The sequence below is a fragment of the Nannobrachium achirus genome (genome assembly GCF_963921795.1).
Source record: "Nannobrachium achirus genome assembly, chromosome: 20".
Taxonomy (NCBI): domain Eukaryota; kingdom Metazoa; phylum Chordata; class Actinopteri; order Myctophiformes; family Myctophidae; genus Nannobrachium; species Nannobrachium achirus.
In genome coordinates, this window is record NC_137827.1 from 33,669,812 (window position 1) to 33,688,620 (window position 18,809).

The 18,809-nt window shown below is 42.5% G+C and overlaps 1 protein-coding gene across 1 annotated transcript; it reads right to left on the reverse strand.

Annotated features, from left to right (window-relative positions):
• Nucleotides 1-42: 42 nt before the first annotated feature.
• cdan1 (codanin 1) lies at nt 43-18,702 on the reverse strand. Its single transcript, XM_080750657.1, has 29 exons — nt 18,610-18,702; nt 17,199-17,572; nt 16,384-16,731; nt 15,933-16,139; nt 15,436-15,617; nt 14,974-15,087; nt 14,754-14,832; nt 13,951-14,071; nt 13,615-13,724; nt 13,337-13,426; nt 13,168-13,243; nt 12,154-12,359; nt 11,390-11,522; nt 10,612-10,755; nt 10,149-10,315; nt 8,666-8,747; nt 8,258-8,347; nt 8,072-8,126; nt 7,792-7,928; nt 7,373-7,476; nt 6,455-6,604; nt 4,043-4,106; nt 3,810-3,888; nt 3,319-3,539; nt 2,780-2,887; nt 2,386-2,449; nt 1,851-2,065; nt 1,289-1,396; nt 43-902 (listed from the first exon to the last, which is right to left on the reverse strand). The coding sequence occupies exons 1-29, from the start codon at nt 18,685-18,687 to the stop codon at nt 792-794; spliced, it is 4,017 nt and encodes a 1,338-aa protein (XP_080606783.1). The 5' UTR covers nt 18,688-18,702; the 3' UTR covers nt 43-791.
• Between the last annotated feature and the right edge of the window lie 107 nt (nt 18,703-18,809).

The window sequence follows — 18,809 nt, forward strand, 5'->3', positions numbered from 1 at the left end:
AGCTTATAATAGAATACATCTTTATTATTTCATTGTGTGACAACGTAAAATTGCAGTATTTAATTAGAAGCAACACGTATAACACGTTCAACATGAACTTAAAAAAGTGTCACAAATGCAGCCTTGCATTCAAGAAGAGATGTGATCACTCGTGCTGCCAGCAGTCAAAGGCATTATGTAAAAAGTGCCGGACTAAAACAATTACCTTTTTTCTGTGAATGGCCCGAAACTGTAGATTTTTCCCACACCATTTTAATAACTGCCCACTAGTATTTTTTAAACCCACATGTGGTTCATGATACTGTTGGGTCCCCAGGCAGATACAGAGAATGTTTTAATTCAACTTAGACTAGGCCCTGTGCCATAAACGCTCTAGCTCGAGGAATGTCCTTTCTCCCATCCCGAAATTAGAACACTGTGACAGTCTTTAACAGGATAGTTTTCGTGTTCTCCAGACACAAAGAATATCCACAGATCATCCATATATGCCCCCATCTTCTAATCCTGAGTGGCAGGATTTTATGGTTTATTTGCACCTTTACAAAGGAGCAGAGGGCCTTGTGAATAGGTGGATATCGCATAGCAGGTACAGAACAATGGTCTGTATGCCTGCACAGCCTGTGCCTGAGTGTGGAGCTGTACGAACATATGCACAAAGTCTGGCCTGAAGAGTAGCCAGTTAACAATAACAGATCACTGATGTGTCTTTCACAGCACAGTAATAATGCCTGTCAGTTACAATGCTGTGGAGATCACTCTGAGATGCATCTGGGGAGGAGGGGTATCTCAAGTCAAGTAGCTCCCTCTACTGTTTGTTGTGAGACCTGCAGCATGTCCATACCACTCAGCACCTCAGAGGGGCTCGCAGACTCTGACCGCAGCTGAAGGTTCTCTATAAAATCCTGAGGAGATACATACAATTTACAACATACAATTTACAATTTAAACAATTAGCAGACGCTCTTAATCCAGAGCGATTTACAATAGCAAGGTAATGCATCAATACATCAACATCAATACACCAAATGCATAGAAATAGTAATCTAAGAAAAACAGGTAGACCAAGCACCTATTCAGTAAAAACTTTATAGAAAACAAACAAATAAAAAACTATATCTAAATTACATTTATGGTCATCATATGTTGCTGACATATAGTAGATGTAGGAGATAGAGATAGAGATAGAGAAGATAGAACAAAAAGAAAGAAAAAACATCAACAAGAGAAGGAGACAAGAATGACACCATGACAGTAAAACAACAACAGCAACCAGAAGAAAGACCCTCACCACTGGTAATGGTAAATTGGACAGCTTCTTCCATTGCGTCATCACCTCTTCCTCCTTCAGCAGGCCTTTGTCCACCAGCCGTCTCACCAGGAACAGGTAGTTGTTCCACTGATCACATATGAAAACGGGAAAGTATTATACAATACTACTAATAATGTATTAATAGGCGTAACAAACAACTAGATTGGGAGGGGGAAAAGGGGCGGAGGATAGATAATAGAATGGAGATCGGCAAGAGGGGTGAATCTTAATACATGGATCACTCACATGAATGCATATATACATGGATCACACTCACATGAATGCATATATACCAGTAGTTCCCAACTCCGGTCCTCAGGTACGACTATTACTTCTGGTTTTATATACCATCAGGACAAACTAGTCCCTGACAAGAAGAGGACACCAGGTGAATGCAATTAAGGAAGGCCGGCACTACCAGGGGTTGCAAGAAGTTGGGATCCACTGTAATACGTCATCACGTGTTGCTGACAACATACGTTTCAATCACAAGCGCCAAAGTATCATGTTCGAAAAATGAGACGCCGTGTGATTTTCCTACCTCTATGTCACTGGCCTTCAGCACAGCAGTGACAGTGAGCTGGGCGAGAAGCAGGTGGAGCGGTGCAGATGAGCAGCAATCTCTCTCCCACAGCGCAGCCAGCTGCTCCAACACACCTCTGACATGCGGAACAGACTCTGCACCAGTGATTACAGCAGCAGCCCTACTGCCACCACTGCACTCTTGGAGACAGGATATTGGCAGCTCTCCAGACACTGGAGTAAACGCATGGCAGTCAGTTTACAGTGTGATACGTTAAAAGGTCAAATGAAAACAGGCTTGACACGGTTAGCAAGAGTTAGAATGAGAAATATGTATGTATCATGACTTATACAGTACTTCTCCAATGTTACAAAGGGACATAAGGAGACAAGGACAGGAAACAAAGTTGTTCAAATAGAATACACACAACACCCAAAATTAACAAAATATAAGATTCCAGAGTAATGGGACATTTGGAATTGGGATTTTTGTAGTGTGTGTAGTTTGCCCTACACACACATTGTTAATTTGTTTATAGTCCTGGCTCTCTCACCTAGTTTGCAGGCCAGAAGGACAGTGGAGCGAAGCAGCATCTGCTCTGACACTGGAGTTAAGAACTTTGAGGAAAGACAAGATAATGAGTCACAGAGTCGACTAAAGGATAAAAAGTTTTATCAGCTGTAGATCAGCCTTTATCTGGGGATGTGATTAGAGGCACAAAGACGAAAGAGAGATAAACCGTAACATTCAATTACAAATAATAGGAAATAAATACGCTACAAGAATCCCAGACAAGCCCCCATTTGTCACAAACCAGCTCAAAGATGTGTCCAAGCTCAGAGGAGTTAAATACTTAATATATTAAAGAAACAGCAAAGGAACAAAAATCCTATGTGTGTCTATTAGTGCTTGATGTATTTTTCTCATATCTTGGGTTCCTCTTGTACCTTTCTGCAGGTCAGTGTGTCTCCCAGTCTACCCAATAAAGTTTTGAGTTGAGAGCCAGAAAGAAGTTCCTTGTCTGTCCTGGGTCCTACTGCGATGCTCAGAACCTCCTAAAACACAATCCAGAGGCACAGAATTAAACAGATTGTTTTACCATATATAAATGATAAATTATCGTTCACTTCTAGGTTAATCAGGGAAAATATTTCATACTTGCAGGATAGATCGTGATTTGTTTCCTACCCTAGTCTAGGTAATATAATGCAGTAAAACCCAGAGAAATCAAATAAAGAAAAGATAACTAGCAAATAATGTGAAATAAAGTGGTCAACAAAAAGTGTGGCTTCCAATTCACCCCCCCCCCCCTCTCCCTCTAGGTGCTCAGCAGGTCAATAGGAGGTGCCTTTGAGGTAACCAGGTCTGCCCCTATACCCGTCACTCAATCATCCACACACCAGTGATTGACCAAATACATGAATATAACAAAACGTCATAATAAACCAATTCATGGCTCCTACATTATCCTCTCACATTAGTGTACCTTAATATCTATGAGGACATCAGAGGGTCGAGGGGCACTGTGGCTGCAGTCTGGAGGACAGGAGGTCCCCGTCTCAACATCCTGTTTTCTCTTTGGGGTGATGGGCTGTTCCTGGGTGGCCATGCCAACTCCAACCACATCCACTGAATCTGACCCTGGAGGATTGGCCTGAGACTTCATCACACGATCAAACCTGCTCTTCCATTCACGCTTTATGAGGGCTGACAGTGAGGAAATAAAAAGGAAATAAAATGGATTTGATGATCAGGCAAGCGACAAGGGATTGGGACAAGTATCATAAAAATTCTATGCATGATGCAAATCTCATTAGATGTCAGCTTTTAAATATTCTTCCCTATACATACACAATACATGGGAGTTAGGTTGGAAAAGACAAATATTTCACAAATAACTTAAATACAAGAGAAGGGGCAGCAAACTACTTCTAAGACTAATCAGAAAGCGTTTACTCTCATCGGTTTTCCAGCTACCTGTGATGTTGGCAGAAAGCCAGGTGCAGGCCTTTTCGGTGGCCAGCCGTTTGGTGATGTTTTCAGCTGTGGTCAGCACCTGGCGGAGAGACACAGCCACGAGTTGTCCATTGAACAAACACACATAACACACAATCTGGACACACATAACACACAATCTGGACACACATAACACACAATCTGGTGAGAGGTGTTTGGTTATTTAGGAAGGTTACTGGCATTATAGAACTTACAGCAGGGGAGGTCTCTTCCGGTAGCAGCATTCTTATGGCTTCTGGGCTCTTCTTGCTACAGAATCTATGGACACAAATGAGAAGATGGTGGCAATTCTATAGGGCTGTTCCAAATACACTTTTTGAGCTGTGTATATTGTGTGCATTTTCCAAACAGTTAGTTGAAAACTCAGTTAATTACCAGATAAAAACTAATCAAAGTGGTGCGATTGTTATCTTATCACAGGCCAACACTTCATGATGTTAACTTTAACTCTAAGGTATGTCCCGAGAACCAGTAACATTGGCCATATCTATGTAAAACCAGGAATTGACAACTCATGAACGTTGTATTGTAGTTTGTGTAAAGTCATGTCAGTGAAACTCTCTATGATTTTGTTCTTACAGATGAAGGATTTATACAGGAATCATATCAATCAGCTAGTTCCACTGTATATGTGTTATTTCAGTACCCCCAGACTGCAAAGGCCCGAGTTTCCCGAGTTGGCAGCCATTTTGATTTTTTTTTTCCCAATTTCTTTTTTGTTTGTATGTATGTATGTATGTATGTATGTATGTATGTATGTATGTATGTATGTATGTATGTATGTATGCATGCATGTATGTATTAGGCATGATGGCAATCCCGAACACATCTTTCAAAATGGCAGCCATGTTTGTTTATTTTGTTTGACTTTGAAGGCTTCTATCATGAATGCCTGAACGGATTTCCAAGCAGATTTTTTTGTTTGAAAGCCGTTTGAAAAAGTACTACCAGGATTTCCTGCAGCACTTTACAGGCCAGGCGCCCCGCCCGGCCAGAAAACCCCCCCGCCCCCCCAAGGGTCTAAAAAAAAAAAAAAAAAAAAAAAAATTCTTTTTGGACCTCAAACAATGTACTAGGCATGATCGCGATCGCGAAATTGCATGTTTAACCCCCATACCAACCCTATCTTTCAAACATGGCAGCCATGTTTGTTTACATTTGAAGAAAACATAAGGGCTGGTATCTCCTGAATGCCTGAACGGATTTCCAAGCGGATTTTTTTGTTTGAAAGCTGTGAAAAGAGTGTACATGCATAGTGCATCATCTGTGCACGAATTGTGGGCACATTCATGTGTTTTTATAGGGCAAAAATAAGAATTAATATAAAAAATGAAGTGAATTAATTACTCTAATTAATTAATTAATTATCAAAAATTTTCGGCGCACGCGCAAAAGACTTTTTCCTGCAGGAAACCCTGACTACACATATGGTGCATGATCTAGGCATGGGCGTGCACGATCCGTGCACTAAGAATTGATCTGTGCACTAGAAATTTAGGAACGTGGCATCCTGGTACTTGGCGGCTATCTTGAAAAGGCAATGAATGAGTTAAGGAAAACCAAATTAAATATCCTATTATTTATTATTATTTTACAGTGACTCACACACAACAATAGTCAAAACACCCATTAACTGTTAAGTTAACATGGCAACAGGTTATAGATGTGCTACCAAATCCGCATGCAAATGTGATAAGGCTGTACGTTTATAAGTATACGAATAATGAGACATTCGGAGGCCAGCTCTACAAGCTTTAAAGGAGTAGTTCATCACCAAAATTACTTTTTTTTCTATTGATTACTCACGCCATGGAGACCTCAGTTCAATAATATTAAAAAAAAAACAGCCATGACATGCCTGAACACTTTCCTTTGTGCATGTACAGGAAGAGGATGAAGTTAGCTTGAAGTTAGCTATTGGCTACCAAGCATTTTAGAAGATCTATTTTCTGCAATTTAGCCTTGATTAAACCTTGCACACCTCATGCATGGGAAAAAAACAGAGAAGAATGAGCTCTAAAAAATCCAATGCAATCCTGGATTGCATTGGAGTGGATTTGTGCAGTTTGTTCACAGCTTTCAAACAAAAGAATCCGATTGGAAATCCGTTCAGGCATTCTTGAGATAATAGCCATTATGTTTTACATGTTATGTAAACAAAAATGGCTGCCCTGTATGTTAGATGGGGTTGTATGGGGGTGGAACATGCAAAATCGCGATTGAAATCATGTTCACCAGATTTGATGGGGTCCAAAAAAAAACTTTCAAAAAATATTTTTTCAATTTTCTTTTTTTTTTTTTTTTTTTAAGCCGAACTAGTTCGGGATCGGCACTCTGCGATACGCTAATAAAGCCGAACTAGTTCGGGATTGGCACTCAATGAGTTAAGACAAAAAAATTGATTACAATTAATTTACCCCCATTGATTCCGGATGGGGACCCGAATGCATTTGGGTCCCCATCCGGAATCAATGGGGGTAAATTAATTGTAATCAATAGAAAAAAAGTCATTTTTGGGGGTGAACTATTCCTTTAAGTTTTTATATAATAGGACAAGTTTGACCTTGTATTAGTCCATGACAGGGCACTATAAGGAGCTGTGGTACCTGGTGGCTCTTTTCAGGGGCTCCATTCCTCCATCACACAGCTGAACACAGATGGAGTCATTTAGTTTAAGAGCATTGGGGGTAGGTGACTCCAGTCCATCTCTCAGCATCTTCTCTCCTCTCTGGACCAGCTCATTCACATACGTAGCCCTGAAACAACCCAACCATATATTAAGATGACATACTGTACACTCTTGCTCAGTGTGGTTAAAAGTTTAGAACTTAATTCACAAAATCAGGTTCACCAACAGCGAGTGCTTAAAATGTACAGTAGACTCTGAATGCAAAGTGTGTCTATGGTAGCAGCAAATTGCACAGATAATTGTTAAAGGGTTCTCATTGATTGTTAAAGTTATACCATGTAACTTTTTTTATAAAACAAATCTTAAAATTGTCCTAACTGTTAAATCGCTAAAGTTTTAGAACACCCACTCCGTGAATTTCATCCCCTAAAGCCTTCTGTAAATATGTTTTCTATGATTCTGACCGGGGACCGGATTTCGCAGCAAAATTACGTCATCATACACTACCGGCCAATCACAGCCTGGGTTATACACTGCCGGCCAATCACAGCGCATCTTGCTGACTTCTCAGGAAGTAGCTTGCCTCAACATAACAACAGCATGCCTGAACGCACAGGAACCAGGGACTCCTCCAAAGATAGATCTAGGCGAGCTGCAGGTGGACGCGGTGGTGAGAGGCCTGGTCCGCGGCGAAAAACGGACGAAAGACGCGGACGCGGTTTGCTATACAGCTCTCACCACTAGTTGAGCAACGTACACAGTATAGCTTTAACAACAGTTTGGCTGCTAAAATAAGAAGTGATACTTTGGAATTGAAGATAAGCTATGGCCAGTGAACAAAAGCAAAGTTAGCTTTATGTCGTGGACACATGCATGCATGCACAGTGATACTAACTTCATATGCTTGACACAATTGGACCCAACCCTTTCAGCAACAAACTCCACAGTTCGCCGCAGAGATGGAGGCTGGTTGTGAAAGAAAGCCTGTTCAAGGTCGACCTTCATTAAGACAAAGAATATATACATATACATTTAACTTAAGGGGTCGCATTCACAAAATAAAGAAAACTGAAATTCTCAAAATAAAAAATAATGTCTTTGTCAGCTGAAATACAATGGAACCCATGCTCTTCTAAAGTTGATGTGTACCATTAGGCTAGAATATAAACTATGGTTTCTTAAATGTAGACAAATTCACAATCAATGATGATTGAATGGATGTTACTATTCTTATTCTGCATGCAATAGCATAATAGCATGCAAACAATACACTCCATCTCATAGCTTTATTTGCTGCCTCTCTCAGTGACTTGCCTCTAATTTCTGCTGTAACCTGTTGGTAGTGGGCTTATCTTTGGGCTCAGCAGACGTCGGAGTGATTTTGCGGATAATTCCTCCACTTTTTGCTGTGCTTCCAGACACAAAGGCAGCCAGCAGCTTACGGAACTCACCTGATAACATGGTTAAATTAAATAAAAAGAGAAATGACTGTTAACAATATAAAATTATTATTTGACAAAACAAAAGTTACATTCATTGACAGAATGATCAATAACTAGACAGAATAAACTACCCACAACTTGTTTTCACTTACCCAGAAAGGGACAGCAGGTATAGAGAAGCTGCTGGTCCACAAGGGGAATGCAGTCCTGGAAAATGTAGAGAAAACCCCAACAAGCAGGAGGAGGATTCAGTAGAAATGAAACAGGGATCAATTCAATGGGATTACAGTGTGTTTTCTAGAGGAGTACAGATATCTCATTAAAAGAAAATCACTTACAAGTCCCTGAGTGCTGGGACTGCTGTCCTCCAGCTTAGCGACTGCAGTGAAGTCGCTAGTAAAGAAAATGTCCTCCGGTATCACTGGGATCTGGAAGATTAAATAAGACATATGGTGTATACGTGCAAATTATACTTGACACTTTAGTTTTGGCAAGTGTCACTTGACAAAAAAAAAATCCTGAATTATCAGAAATCGGTGAAACCTTTTTCTTTTGACATGAATATGACATTGGAGTTTCAACAGAGCAACATTAATTAATTGTCAAGCAAATAGTTTATGATATGCTGTATGAATTAGTATTTAAAGTGATCATTAGAATGTGGTATAGCAAAAAGGGGTACATTAAGTGTTTGGATGGTTCAATACAATAACATGGTCCTGTACCCGGGCCTGTACATGTCTCACCTGGAAGAGCCAACCCAATACAGACACCATGAGGAGTTGGTTTAGGTAGCAAACTTCACTATTCTTTCCCAGGACCATCTGCCTAAATATGAATAGGAAGAAAAGAAATAGGAATCAAAGCCAGGACATTGCAGATATGGCAAGGCAAAGCAATTTCATTTATGTAGCACATTTCAACAAGGCAATTCAATGTGCTTTTACACAAAACATCAAGCAAAGGAAACAATTATAAAACTAGAAGCAGGGCTCTTCCGAGCACAGGTCTCCACCAGGCCAGGCATCCTGGTGGTGTTATAATAGGCCAATGTAAAAAGGGTGGCATGTGTTCTTCACCAATCTTTCATGGCAGTCGGATGCTGCATAAATGTGTTTTGCTAAAGTCTACCTGCTGGTGGCGATATAACAGGCCAATGTGAAAAAGGTAGCATTTGTTCCTTGACCTAGTGGGAATATGTGTGGCAAATTTCACGGTGATCACAAGCTGCACTGATGATTTGAGGCATTTTGTTCAAAAACAGAGCAATCCTGCAAACTTTGGAAGACAATATTAGCCAATTAGGATGGAATATGAAACTTGATCACATGACTATAGAGATACTGTGTACTGATTTGGATGATTGTTGGAGAAAATCTGATAGAGTTATAGCAAATAATGTGTTTTACATAAGTTGTCCTCCTGGTGGCGCTATAAAAGGCAAATGTGAAAAATGCAGGGCAAAGGTTTATCCTTAGCCTCTAGGGAGTGCGCATACAAAGTTTCCCATTTATCGGTGCATTTAAAGGTAAAAAGACAAATTGCCCTGTGATAGCGCCAACATGAGGCTGATTTGAGAAATTTGAAGTGGCATTTCTTCCTCAGCCTAGTGGAAACATGCGCGCTCAATTTCACCAAGATTGCACGCTGTGTTCATAATTTGAGGCATTTTGTTCAAAACGGATCAATCCTGCAAACTTTGGAAGCCAATTGTAGCCAATCAGGATGGAATATGGAAAATCGGACAGATCCATGTTGATCACGACTGTAGAGATACTGTCTACCGATTTGTAGGATTTGTGGACAAAATCTCTAAGAGTAGTGTACAGAAATGTGTTTTGCAAACATCGGCCTCATGGTGGTGCTAGAACAGGGCCATTTGAAAAATGTGGGGCAGAGGTTCTGAATTGGCATCCAGGGAGTGCGTGCTCAGTTTGGCAGGGACCGGGCTAACGGCGCCGGAGATTAGCTGGTAACAAACTGGATGGACGCACGGACGCACGGACAGCGGCGAAAACATACTCTCCTCCATGCCTTCGGCTGGTGGAGACAATAAAATAAAAATAAAAACATTCAAAGACCAACACTAGTACATAGAAATAAATTATTTGACACATAGGGAGCCAGTGTAAGGTTTGAAGAACTGGAGTGATTTAGTAAAGACACCCCAAAAGAGAAACCAAAAGTGCAGCGTGTTTTCTTTTCTGCATTGAAACAGAGCAGACAGACCTATAAAGGAGCAGAAGCATGCCCAATGCAGTCCTGTAGCACAACAGCAAGGGTCCCGTAAAGTCCAGCATGGACAGGAACTCCACCAGCCAGGGAACAGTTAGAATGGTCCTCCTCCTCTGCACGCTGTTACGCAGCACAGCACACACATCTAGCACTGGAGCACTCTGAGAGAAACGGAGGACAGAAGATGACAATAGATTTAAATTCACTGTGTAACTGGAGAAAAAAATATAAATAAAAATACGTTCACAAAATTAAAACACAACCTAAGAAACAAAAAATGTCTAGCTTGTGTCAGAGGAGTAGAGTTCCCCACAAGAGACAAAATAATGTAATTCAGTACATCAAACCGCGTATGAAGACAATAAGACACAGGCTGAGAAATTTCCACAAATGCCATTTGAACCAGAAACATTCAAGTACTGTATCTTCAGAGATACTTTTGTCATTGGTTTCCTACTTTGCTGCGGAGGGCCACTGCACTCTCCTGTATCTCCCTCGATGGCCTCTCGGGTGTTTGGTAAGGCAGGAAGGAGATGAAACCCAGGAACTTGGCCAGGAGCCGGGCCAGGAGCAGAACTGACGAGAACCTCTGCTTTTCGTCCTGAATGAGGAGCACACAGACATGGTGGGATAGAATAGGTGAAGAACTGCGATTGATAATGTTCTAGGAATAGTTTATTACATGGGTCTTCAACGTTTTCAGGCCAAGGACCCCTTAGTTGAGAGAGAGATGAAGCAGGGACCCCCACAACCTGTTCATAGATTCCATATTTTTTCATCGTTTGACAGCACAATCATCAGTGGATTTTGGATTCATGTCAATTTGTTTTCAGATATTTAACCACTTGAACCAATACTTAATAAACTTTACCTTTCACTCTGTACTTCGTTTGCTCTTTTTCCCCTCTACACCAAAGCTCTTTGCCAAAAATAGCCGATCTACAAGCTCACAACGCCTCGCAGCGTTGTGAGCTTGTAGATCTGCTATTTTTGGCTTAAGTTCTCAGAATATGGACGCTAGGGTTCAAGTGGTTAATATAAAAAAGGAGAAAAAAAGGTTTCTATCACTCAAAGATTTGGAGGACCCCCTGTAGTAACTCTGAGGACCCCCTAGGGGTCCCGGACCCACTGTTGAAGACCCCTGGTTTATTATGTTCTTTTTTAGCCATTACAAAAACATTACTAAACTATTTTCTTTTTGATTTATTTCCCCCCCCCAGGAATCCGTGATGCACCTGCTGCTCTATGTCTCCCTCTGCCTCCTCTTCTCCCTCCCTGGTGGAAGCAGTCGGGCCCAGGATGGACACCTCGTCCAGCTGGAGAAGCTGCTGACACAAGCTGTCTTTCAGGTGCTGGTTCAGCTGGCAGCTGGCATGCAACATATATGAAGATGTTAGGTCACATACAGACAAGCATTAATAGGTCAAGGCCTACATAAAGTACATCGCATGAGTGATCCAGTGAGGCAGTTTGTTGCTCGCCATACACAGTAAAGATCAGTGTTCATTTAACTAAAAACAAATGCAACCAAATTGTCCCTTTGACCCATAAGTGACCATTTGAGGGGAATTCACAGTAATGATTTTACCAAATAAAAAATGTAGTAAAAATGGCTAGTATGTAACCACTTTAACCTGGCATTATTTATATGTCCATTTCAGGCGTGTCATTATAGGTAAAAATATTAAAATATATATTTTTTAAATTGCTAAAATAGCATATGTTGATGCACTGTGAGATTATACATCAGCTGTTTTGGCTATTGCATAAGAATTTTAGTTTTTTTGCGTTGGCTATTAAAAAATTGCAGATATACAAGCTTGCAGCGTGGCACAAAGTTATGTAGGCCTTGACCTCATTGTATCTTACTTAACCCACCCCTGCCTGCCCTCGAGCATTTACTTCTGGCCAGACAATAGCACTTGAATTAGACTGTGACAACAATGGATTTGATACTATGACCTCCAAATAGTGCCATTTATACAAGATGTAATCTCACCAGCTGGCCATCTGAAGGAAGTCCCTGAAGAACTCCTGGTGGCCAGGAAACGACGGTGGAGGACAGGGTCCGGTGATGCCCTGGGGCTGAATCAAACGCTCCTCCAGCCGCTTCAGTCGTCCCAGGCTGTCAGCTCCAAGCATCCCCAGTAGGTCAGGGTCGGGGGTGTCCCCGGGAGAGTTGTTCACACGGGGACCCTTACACATCTGGAGGAAAGGAACCGAGGAAATCAGGACGGTTTTGCGTTGTGTGTGACATTTTCTGTTATGATGTATATAAAATGGTGTGTTTATATAAATATAACCTGCACATCGGGAGCATTTAGGTTTTCAGAGTCTTGCTCAAGGACATTTCAACACTAAATCTGGGGGAGCCAGGGATCGAACTGGGAACCTCACGGTTCCCATTCGGCCACTTCACTGCCGCCCCCGCAATATATACAGTATATATAGACAATTGAGAGAGTGTTTTCTGCTGGTGAATCAGTCAGAGTGTATCAAAGGGTGCGTTCATAAATGCGCACCTGGTGTGGTAGAGCGCTCGTTTTATGGTTAGATGTCAGTTATTGTCCACGACATTGCAAGCGGCGCGAAGGCCAGCGGACCTTGGTCCTGCTCTTCGCACCCGAGCGCCACAGGCGCGAGTGCCCGTGGTGAATGCAATCGTTATATTTATGCCCACGATAAACGCCCGCGCAGTCCAAGTGACCACAGCCGAGCGCTCCAGACCTCCGCTCCAGCCAATCACAAGCCGCGCCTTCTAATTTATGTAACCCCGTCTCCTACGGTAGGAATACTCGCCACCCGGTGCGCATTTCCGAACGCACCCTTTGATACACTCGGACTGAAACACCAGAGGAAAACACCATCCCATAGACAATTATCTTAATACTTTTAGAATGTACTGGGAAAATAATGCCTGTGCTATAGACAAACTTTAGATGGGGTTTGTGGAATGCTTTAGCGCTTAAACCTACAACCTACTGGGTGTGTGACCTGCCAACAAACGGTTTACCTGCTCCAGCTGCTTGAGGAAAAGACGGGCGAAATGCGAGTGGTTTCCTGCAGACGTCAGTTGACTCACCATTACTCTGAAAGGAGAGATCCTGTCATTTTAGCATCAGGCGGCTTGCAGCTAGCAAGTCTTATCACAAAGAATGTGGATTGGAACTTTATGGGCTTACCTGATCCTGCTGCCTAAAACCACCTCAAAGTTCCACCCAGGTTCTTTGTGACAGTCCTCCCACTCTCGTAAGATCGCATAGAAAATATCCCTATTACGCAAAAAGAGAGAAATTACTTATGCACGGGGAGGAACTTACAGATACATTTTACCTACAGTATATAGTACATATGACTCTCCAACACGTCTTTAAACCAGAATATGTGCTTATACATTTTCTGGCAACAAAACAGCTGAATGCCCATCAGTAAGACAACTGTGACATATACAGTACAGTACCTCTGCTTTTTAAAGGTGTGGAAGGCCTTATCATTGGTGAAATTGGACCTATTGTCAGTGGCAGGCTGGAATGGGACTGAATGGATGAATGTGGAAACTGTAGGAGAGAGCTGGAAGTGAAAAACATAAATAGCATGTTGGATGAATTCCATAAACTACAATGCTAGTAGGTTGTTAATGTGAATAATATTACAATACCAACATACAGAGTTCAATTGCAAATGAAACAGCCAAGAGACCAAACCAAACCATGCAATGCATCTATGGAGCATTTTAATTACATTCAGAAGTATGATGTACAGAATTCTAAGTAAAAGCAGCATGTATGTGTTATACCTTGGCTGTGCTGGTGTCCTGAGCCTGTGTCAGGCGGTCCCTGAGGGCTGGAGAGAAACAGACCACCCTCTCGTTCTCAGCAAGCAGCCGTAACGTGCACTTGTCCAGCTGAGCTACCAAGCTGTCAAATGAAGAACATTTGTTAGGATTTTGTGCTTAGACAATTTGAACCTCGTAATCGGAGGCATACGGTAATGGGGAAATTTGCGCTTTATTACTCAAGTCAAATTAATAACAGGCAGAAAATGTGCGCTTCAAGACGCATTATAAGCTTGTGCTCAGCCGCTCACAATGCATTGCTTCACGAAATGACGATCAGCGTGTTCACATTTCCGTGCTTAGCAGTGTCTGGGTTATTGCTTAGGTGAAATAGTCTCTCTCTCTCTCTCTCTCTCTCTCCCTCTCCCTCTTCCCCTCCCTCTTTCTCTCTCTCTGATCAAGCTCAGATCTAAACAGGAACCATTGCTTGGTACATAAACATGGTGAATAACAAGTCACATTGTCAACACAATAAACCTTGGGCCCAACATTGGGCAAGCTATAATATACTGTTTTCGACAACAGACTTAGTGGAGCATTAAAGGATGCAAATACAAATATAACAAGAACGAATACATTACAATTATACGCTATAATATAATGCCTGGACTTCTGCATTTGTGTGAGAGACTACATGGGCCAAACAATTGTGGATCAACAAGAACAAAAATACAGATTCAAAATAACTAAAAGGACTGGACTTGTGCATGTGTATATGGGGGAAACGCCACGAACACTGAAAACAAGGATATTCTATGACTCACTGAAACTGGTTCTCCAGCACCCTCACTGCAAAATACACACAGTTGTGTATGCGCCTGAGATAACCTCTTTCCAGAACACCTGAAAGAAAAAAAAGCTGGGTAATCATTGACAGTACTGCAAGTCTTTCAGTGTTTAAATGGAAGAAGAAAACGTCTAATTTTATAGGCCTACATTAATTCAAACAGATCCTCATTTATAACACTAGAAGGCAAAACTAACCTGGGCTGACCTCACAGAGACTTTCTTCATCTTCCTCAGAGGTGGGTGGGGATCGGGATGTAAGTAACTGCACCACAAAGAACAGCTCCAAGAATATATTTGGCACCAGATTTTCTTTAAGACAGAAATACAATATCAAATCATCATCATCATCAACTATGGATGAGTTAGGGATTTAATAAATGGGTTGAGTTACATCCCTTCTTAACACTTCTGTTGCCAACCCGAGTTTGGGCCGTTTTTGAAGAAAAGACATTTAATTGATTGCAACTTAAGTGTTAAAATCCAAAATCCATATCAAGGCCAGCCGTTTTGTTTTACTACTTTGTTGTACTTATTCCTTTGTGAGTTTTTAATTCATGCCTGACTTTTAAAGCATAAGGCTTTTTCATCATCTCACAATCATACTGGATGATAATATTCTAACTTATTACAGTTTAGCCCCCCCTTGTGGTTATTTACCAGAAATGCAGATGCAGTACAGCTCTGCAAGGAGGTCCAGTTCCGAAGTAAGGGTGACTTTGGTGGGCTCTGGACTCGCATGTGTGTCCGGGGTAACCTTAGAACTCATTCTCAGCCCTGACTTGGTAGGAGTGCACACATCCAGAGAGGAGGGCAGAGGGGACTGCTGAGCACGCTTAGACCTGGAGACAAGTGATGATAAAACAAGGCTACTGTAGGTGAAACCTTGTGCATGACTCAACTGTGCCATGGCCGATCAGTGTTATTGATGATTGCATGCATGTATGTATGTACGTACAGTAGGCCTATACAGTACTGTATATGTATATCCAAGTTCACACTCTTGTGAATTGCCTGCAATTGACTGTCAAACCACATCCATTCATTTATTTACTTTTGACAAGCATCAAAGCTACAGTAGCATTTTAATTTCTCATGAGGGATCAGAGAATCTAATTTAAAGAACAAATAAAAGATTGTGGTTTATGTCCACTTACTTTTCCCTCTTGAGCAGTTCCCTTTCCTCCTGCAAACTGAGAGGGCTGCCTACCGACAGTGGCCCCTCTGGCCCCTGGGCCTCTCCACTTGACGGCGGGGTGGAGGGCTTGCTGAATGGAGTGGAGGTGAAGCAACTCGTTGGTTTGGAATATGGCCTCTCAGCACTGACTGGTGTTGGGTTTATTCTTCGGGATGGCTTTGTCGTTCTGGAGGTCATATTAGAGACAGCAAAGAAAATATGCAAGAGTCAAGCAAGCCAATGAGATTTTTGAATATTGGAAAGCATAATATGCTTTCCAAGTATATTATACTGAAGCAAATCCATTTTCAACTACTTTCTTGTGTAGATTGTACACGGCTACACGCACAGAGATGACACATGAATACATGGAAACACATTATATTATCCTGATGTGAAATTGTTCTCATCGTGTACAGCACACTACTTACGAGGCTGAAACGGGTGATGAGCCAACAGGGGGGAATTCCTCCAAATTGCTGAAGTTGAGTTGAGAAGGTGAAGGTGAAACCTGCTCACTGGCCCTGTACACAACTCCACCTCCAGCTCTACCACCCGATCTCCTCCCGCTACTCTCCCATCGTCCCATGTCCTCACTCTGGTGTCCGCCCCGTCCCCCTCCGTGTCTCCCCTGTCCCCCCGTTACCCCCATGCCTCCACCACCCCTCCTGCGACCCTTTTGTGGGGGCAGGCCGGGGCTGTGCTGAACCTCAGGAGGGGAAACCATGTAGTCCCCGAGACTGATCCTCTGGGCTGGTCGGCGGTCTGAACCTGAGGGCCTGCAGGTGGGAATGGGACCATAATGTCATGTCACGATTATTATGTGAACAAAATAATTGCGTTTTGCGATATTATCGCGATAATCAAAATATGCCTAATACTCTTAAAATGCCAGTTTTGTTTAACCAATTGAACCCCTGCATCCATATCCTGTTGGCGGAACGTTTGCCAAAAATAGCAGATCTACAAGCTCACAACGTGTCTCAACATGACGAAAAGGAAACATTTATCAATAACATTTATCCTAATATAAATAAAAATCAGCTAAGCATATTTAGCTTGCTGCTTAGCAGATATTACATTTTAAAATATATTTTAAAATGCCAGCTTCCATTACTCGCAGTTCAGGAGGTGTAGTTTCCCAGCATATGACGGAGGACAATTTCCATCTCTGTGATATGATTTTCATTTTTTATTTTTTTTTAATCACGATAAACGATAATAACGATTATCGTACCATCCCTACCTGCAGGTGGGACTCCAGGCTGAGCTGAATGACGGGCTGCTTAAGTCGCTGACCCCACTGAGGCAGTGGGACCCCGACGGGCCAACGGGCTCCCACTCTGCTCCGGGAGAGACCGAGGGCGCGGGGGAAAAGAGCTGGATCCTGCTGGCATTACGGGAACCTCCTCCTGCAGACCTTCCACCCCTGCGCTCGCTGGAGAAACCCTGGGAGTGTGCAGACGGCCTGGAGCGGCTGGGTGTCTTGGCGGGCGTCGCAGGGCCATGGGTCAGGGCTCGGCTGCTCTGCTCCCTCAGGAAGTTCAAGAGGAAAGGGACAAACTCCTGCCTGTGGACTGTTGTGACTGCTTGTTCACTGAGAGACAAGCAGTCACCCTCCTGTTGGAATGACACACAAGTCTATATCACTGGTTCTCAAAGTGGGGTCCTTGTAGCCTGGCGGTGCCAGCCCCTATCACACACTTCGTCGCGAGGGGGTGGTGTTGTGTGGTCTGGTTTTAACCAGGCTAGGCTCTTTGAGGGAGTTCCAGGGTCCCCAGCTAAATGATAGTTAGGAACCAAATGGACCCTTATGGGTATGTAAGTGTGTATGTGTACAAATGGAACCAAATGGACCCTCCATTTGCACACTCTCACTTTCTCAGGGTTAAATTAACATTGATTTCACAGTGTAAAGGGGTCTGTACTCCGTAGCCTAAATGCATGTCAAACTGGGGGTTTGGGAATCACAGCTAGAGCCGTAAAATGTCTTATGGGTGTCCCTGGCATGTCTTGGGGGTCCCACTGACTAATAAGCGTCAATTTGGTGGTCCTTGACATGAAGGTTTGAGAACCACAGGTCTATATGTTGCATTTTCTGGCTGCCAACATGTAAAAACAGGTACTACTAGAATTTCTCATATAATCAACATTGGTCATTTTAAAATACTATGTCGACTCATAGACAAGTCAAGTCCAACCCAACATATACATCTATATCTTTTGGACAGTGGCCTGTTAGCTCACAGGAGCAACACTGGTGAATGCTAACAAGGTGATTGACCACTATGCCTAAACCTAACCCAAACCTCAGTGAAACTATGCCTAGACCTAACCCCAAAACCTAACCCTTAATTGCCCTGAATATACTGTAGCGTCAAAGCCCTGCACGGGGTTGATAGCAAACAGGTATCATGAGCTTTTTAGATTCATTTGGGATTATTGAACGTTACTGACTTGAAGCATAGTTGCCAACAAACGTAGCCTGGCTGGCTGTCAACCAGCCAACGTTACGTTAGCATAGCCAGCTAGCATGCTAGCTAAAAGTTTTGTTTACATCGGTTGTGAAGAATGTCATCTCATTTCTGGGGCAATGCAAAGACCACCTAATGTCGAACGTTGCACCCGTGCGTCTTTGAATTGCAGTGTGTACTCACCTCTATGTTTTTCAGCCAATGCAAGGCCCTGTTAAGCTCCACTTTCTTTAGTAGAAGCGATTCCAAAAGAGCCGCCATTCTGGTGAAGAGCTGCGTGGCTGCAGGACAGATGGGAAAGGGGAATGACGTCACTTAGCTGGTAAACACTAGATGGCACTGTCTTACCATGATAGATTTACTAAAACATTTACAAATAAAGG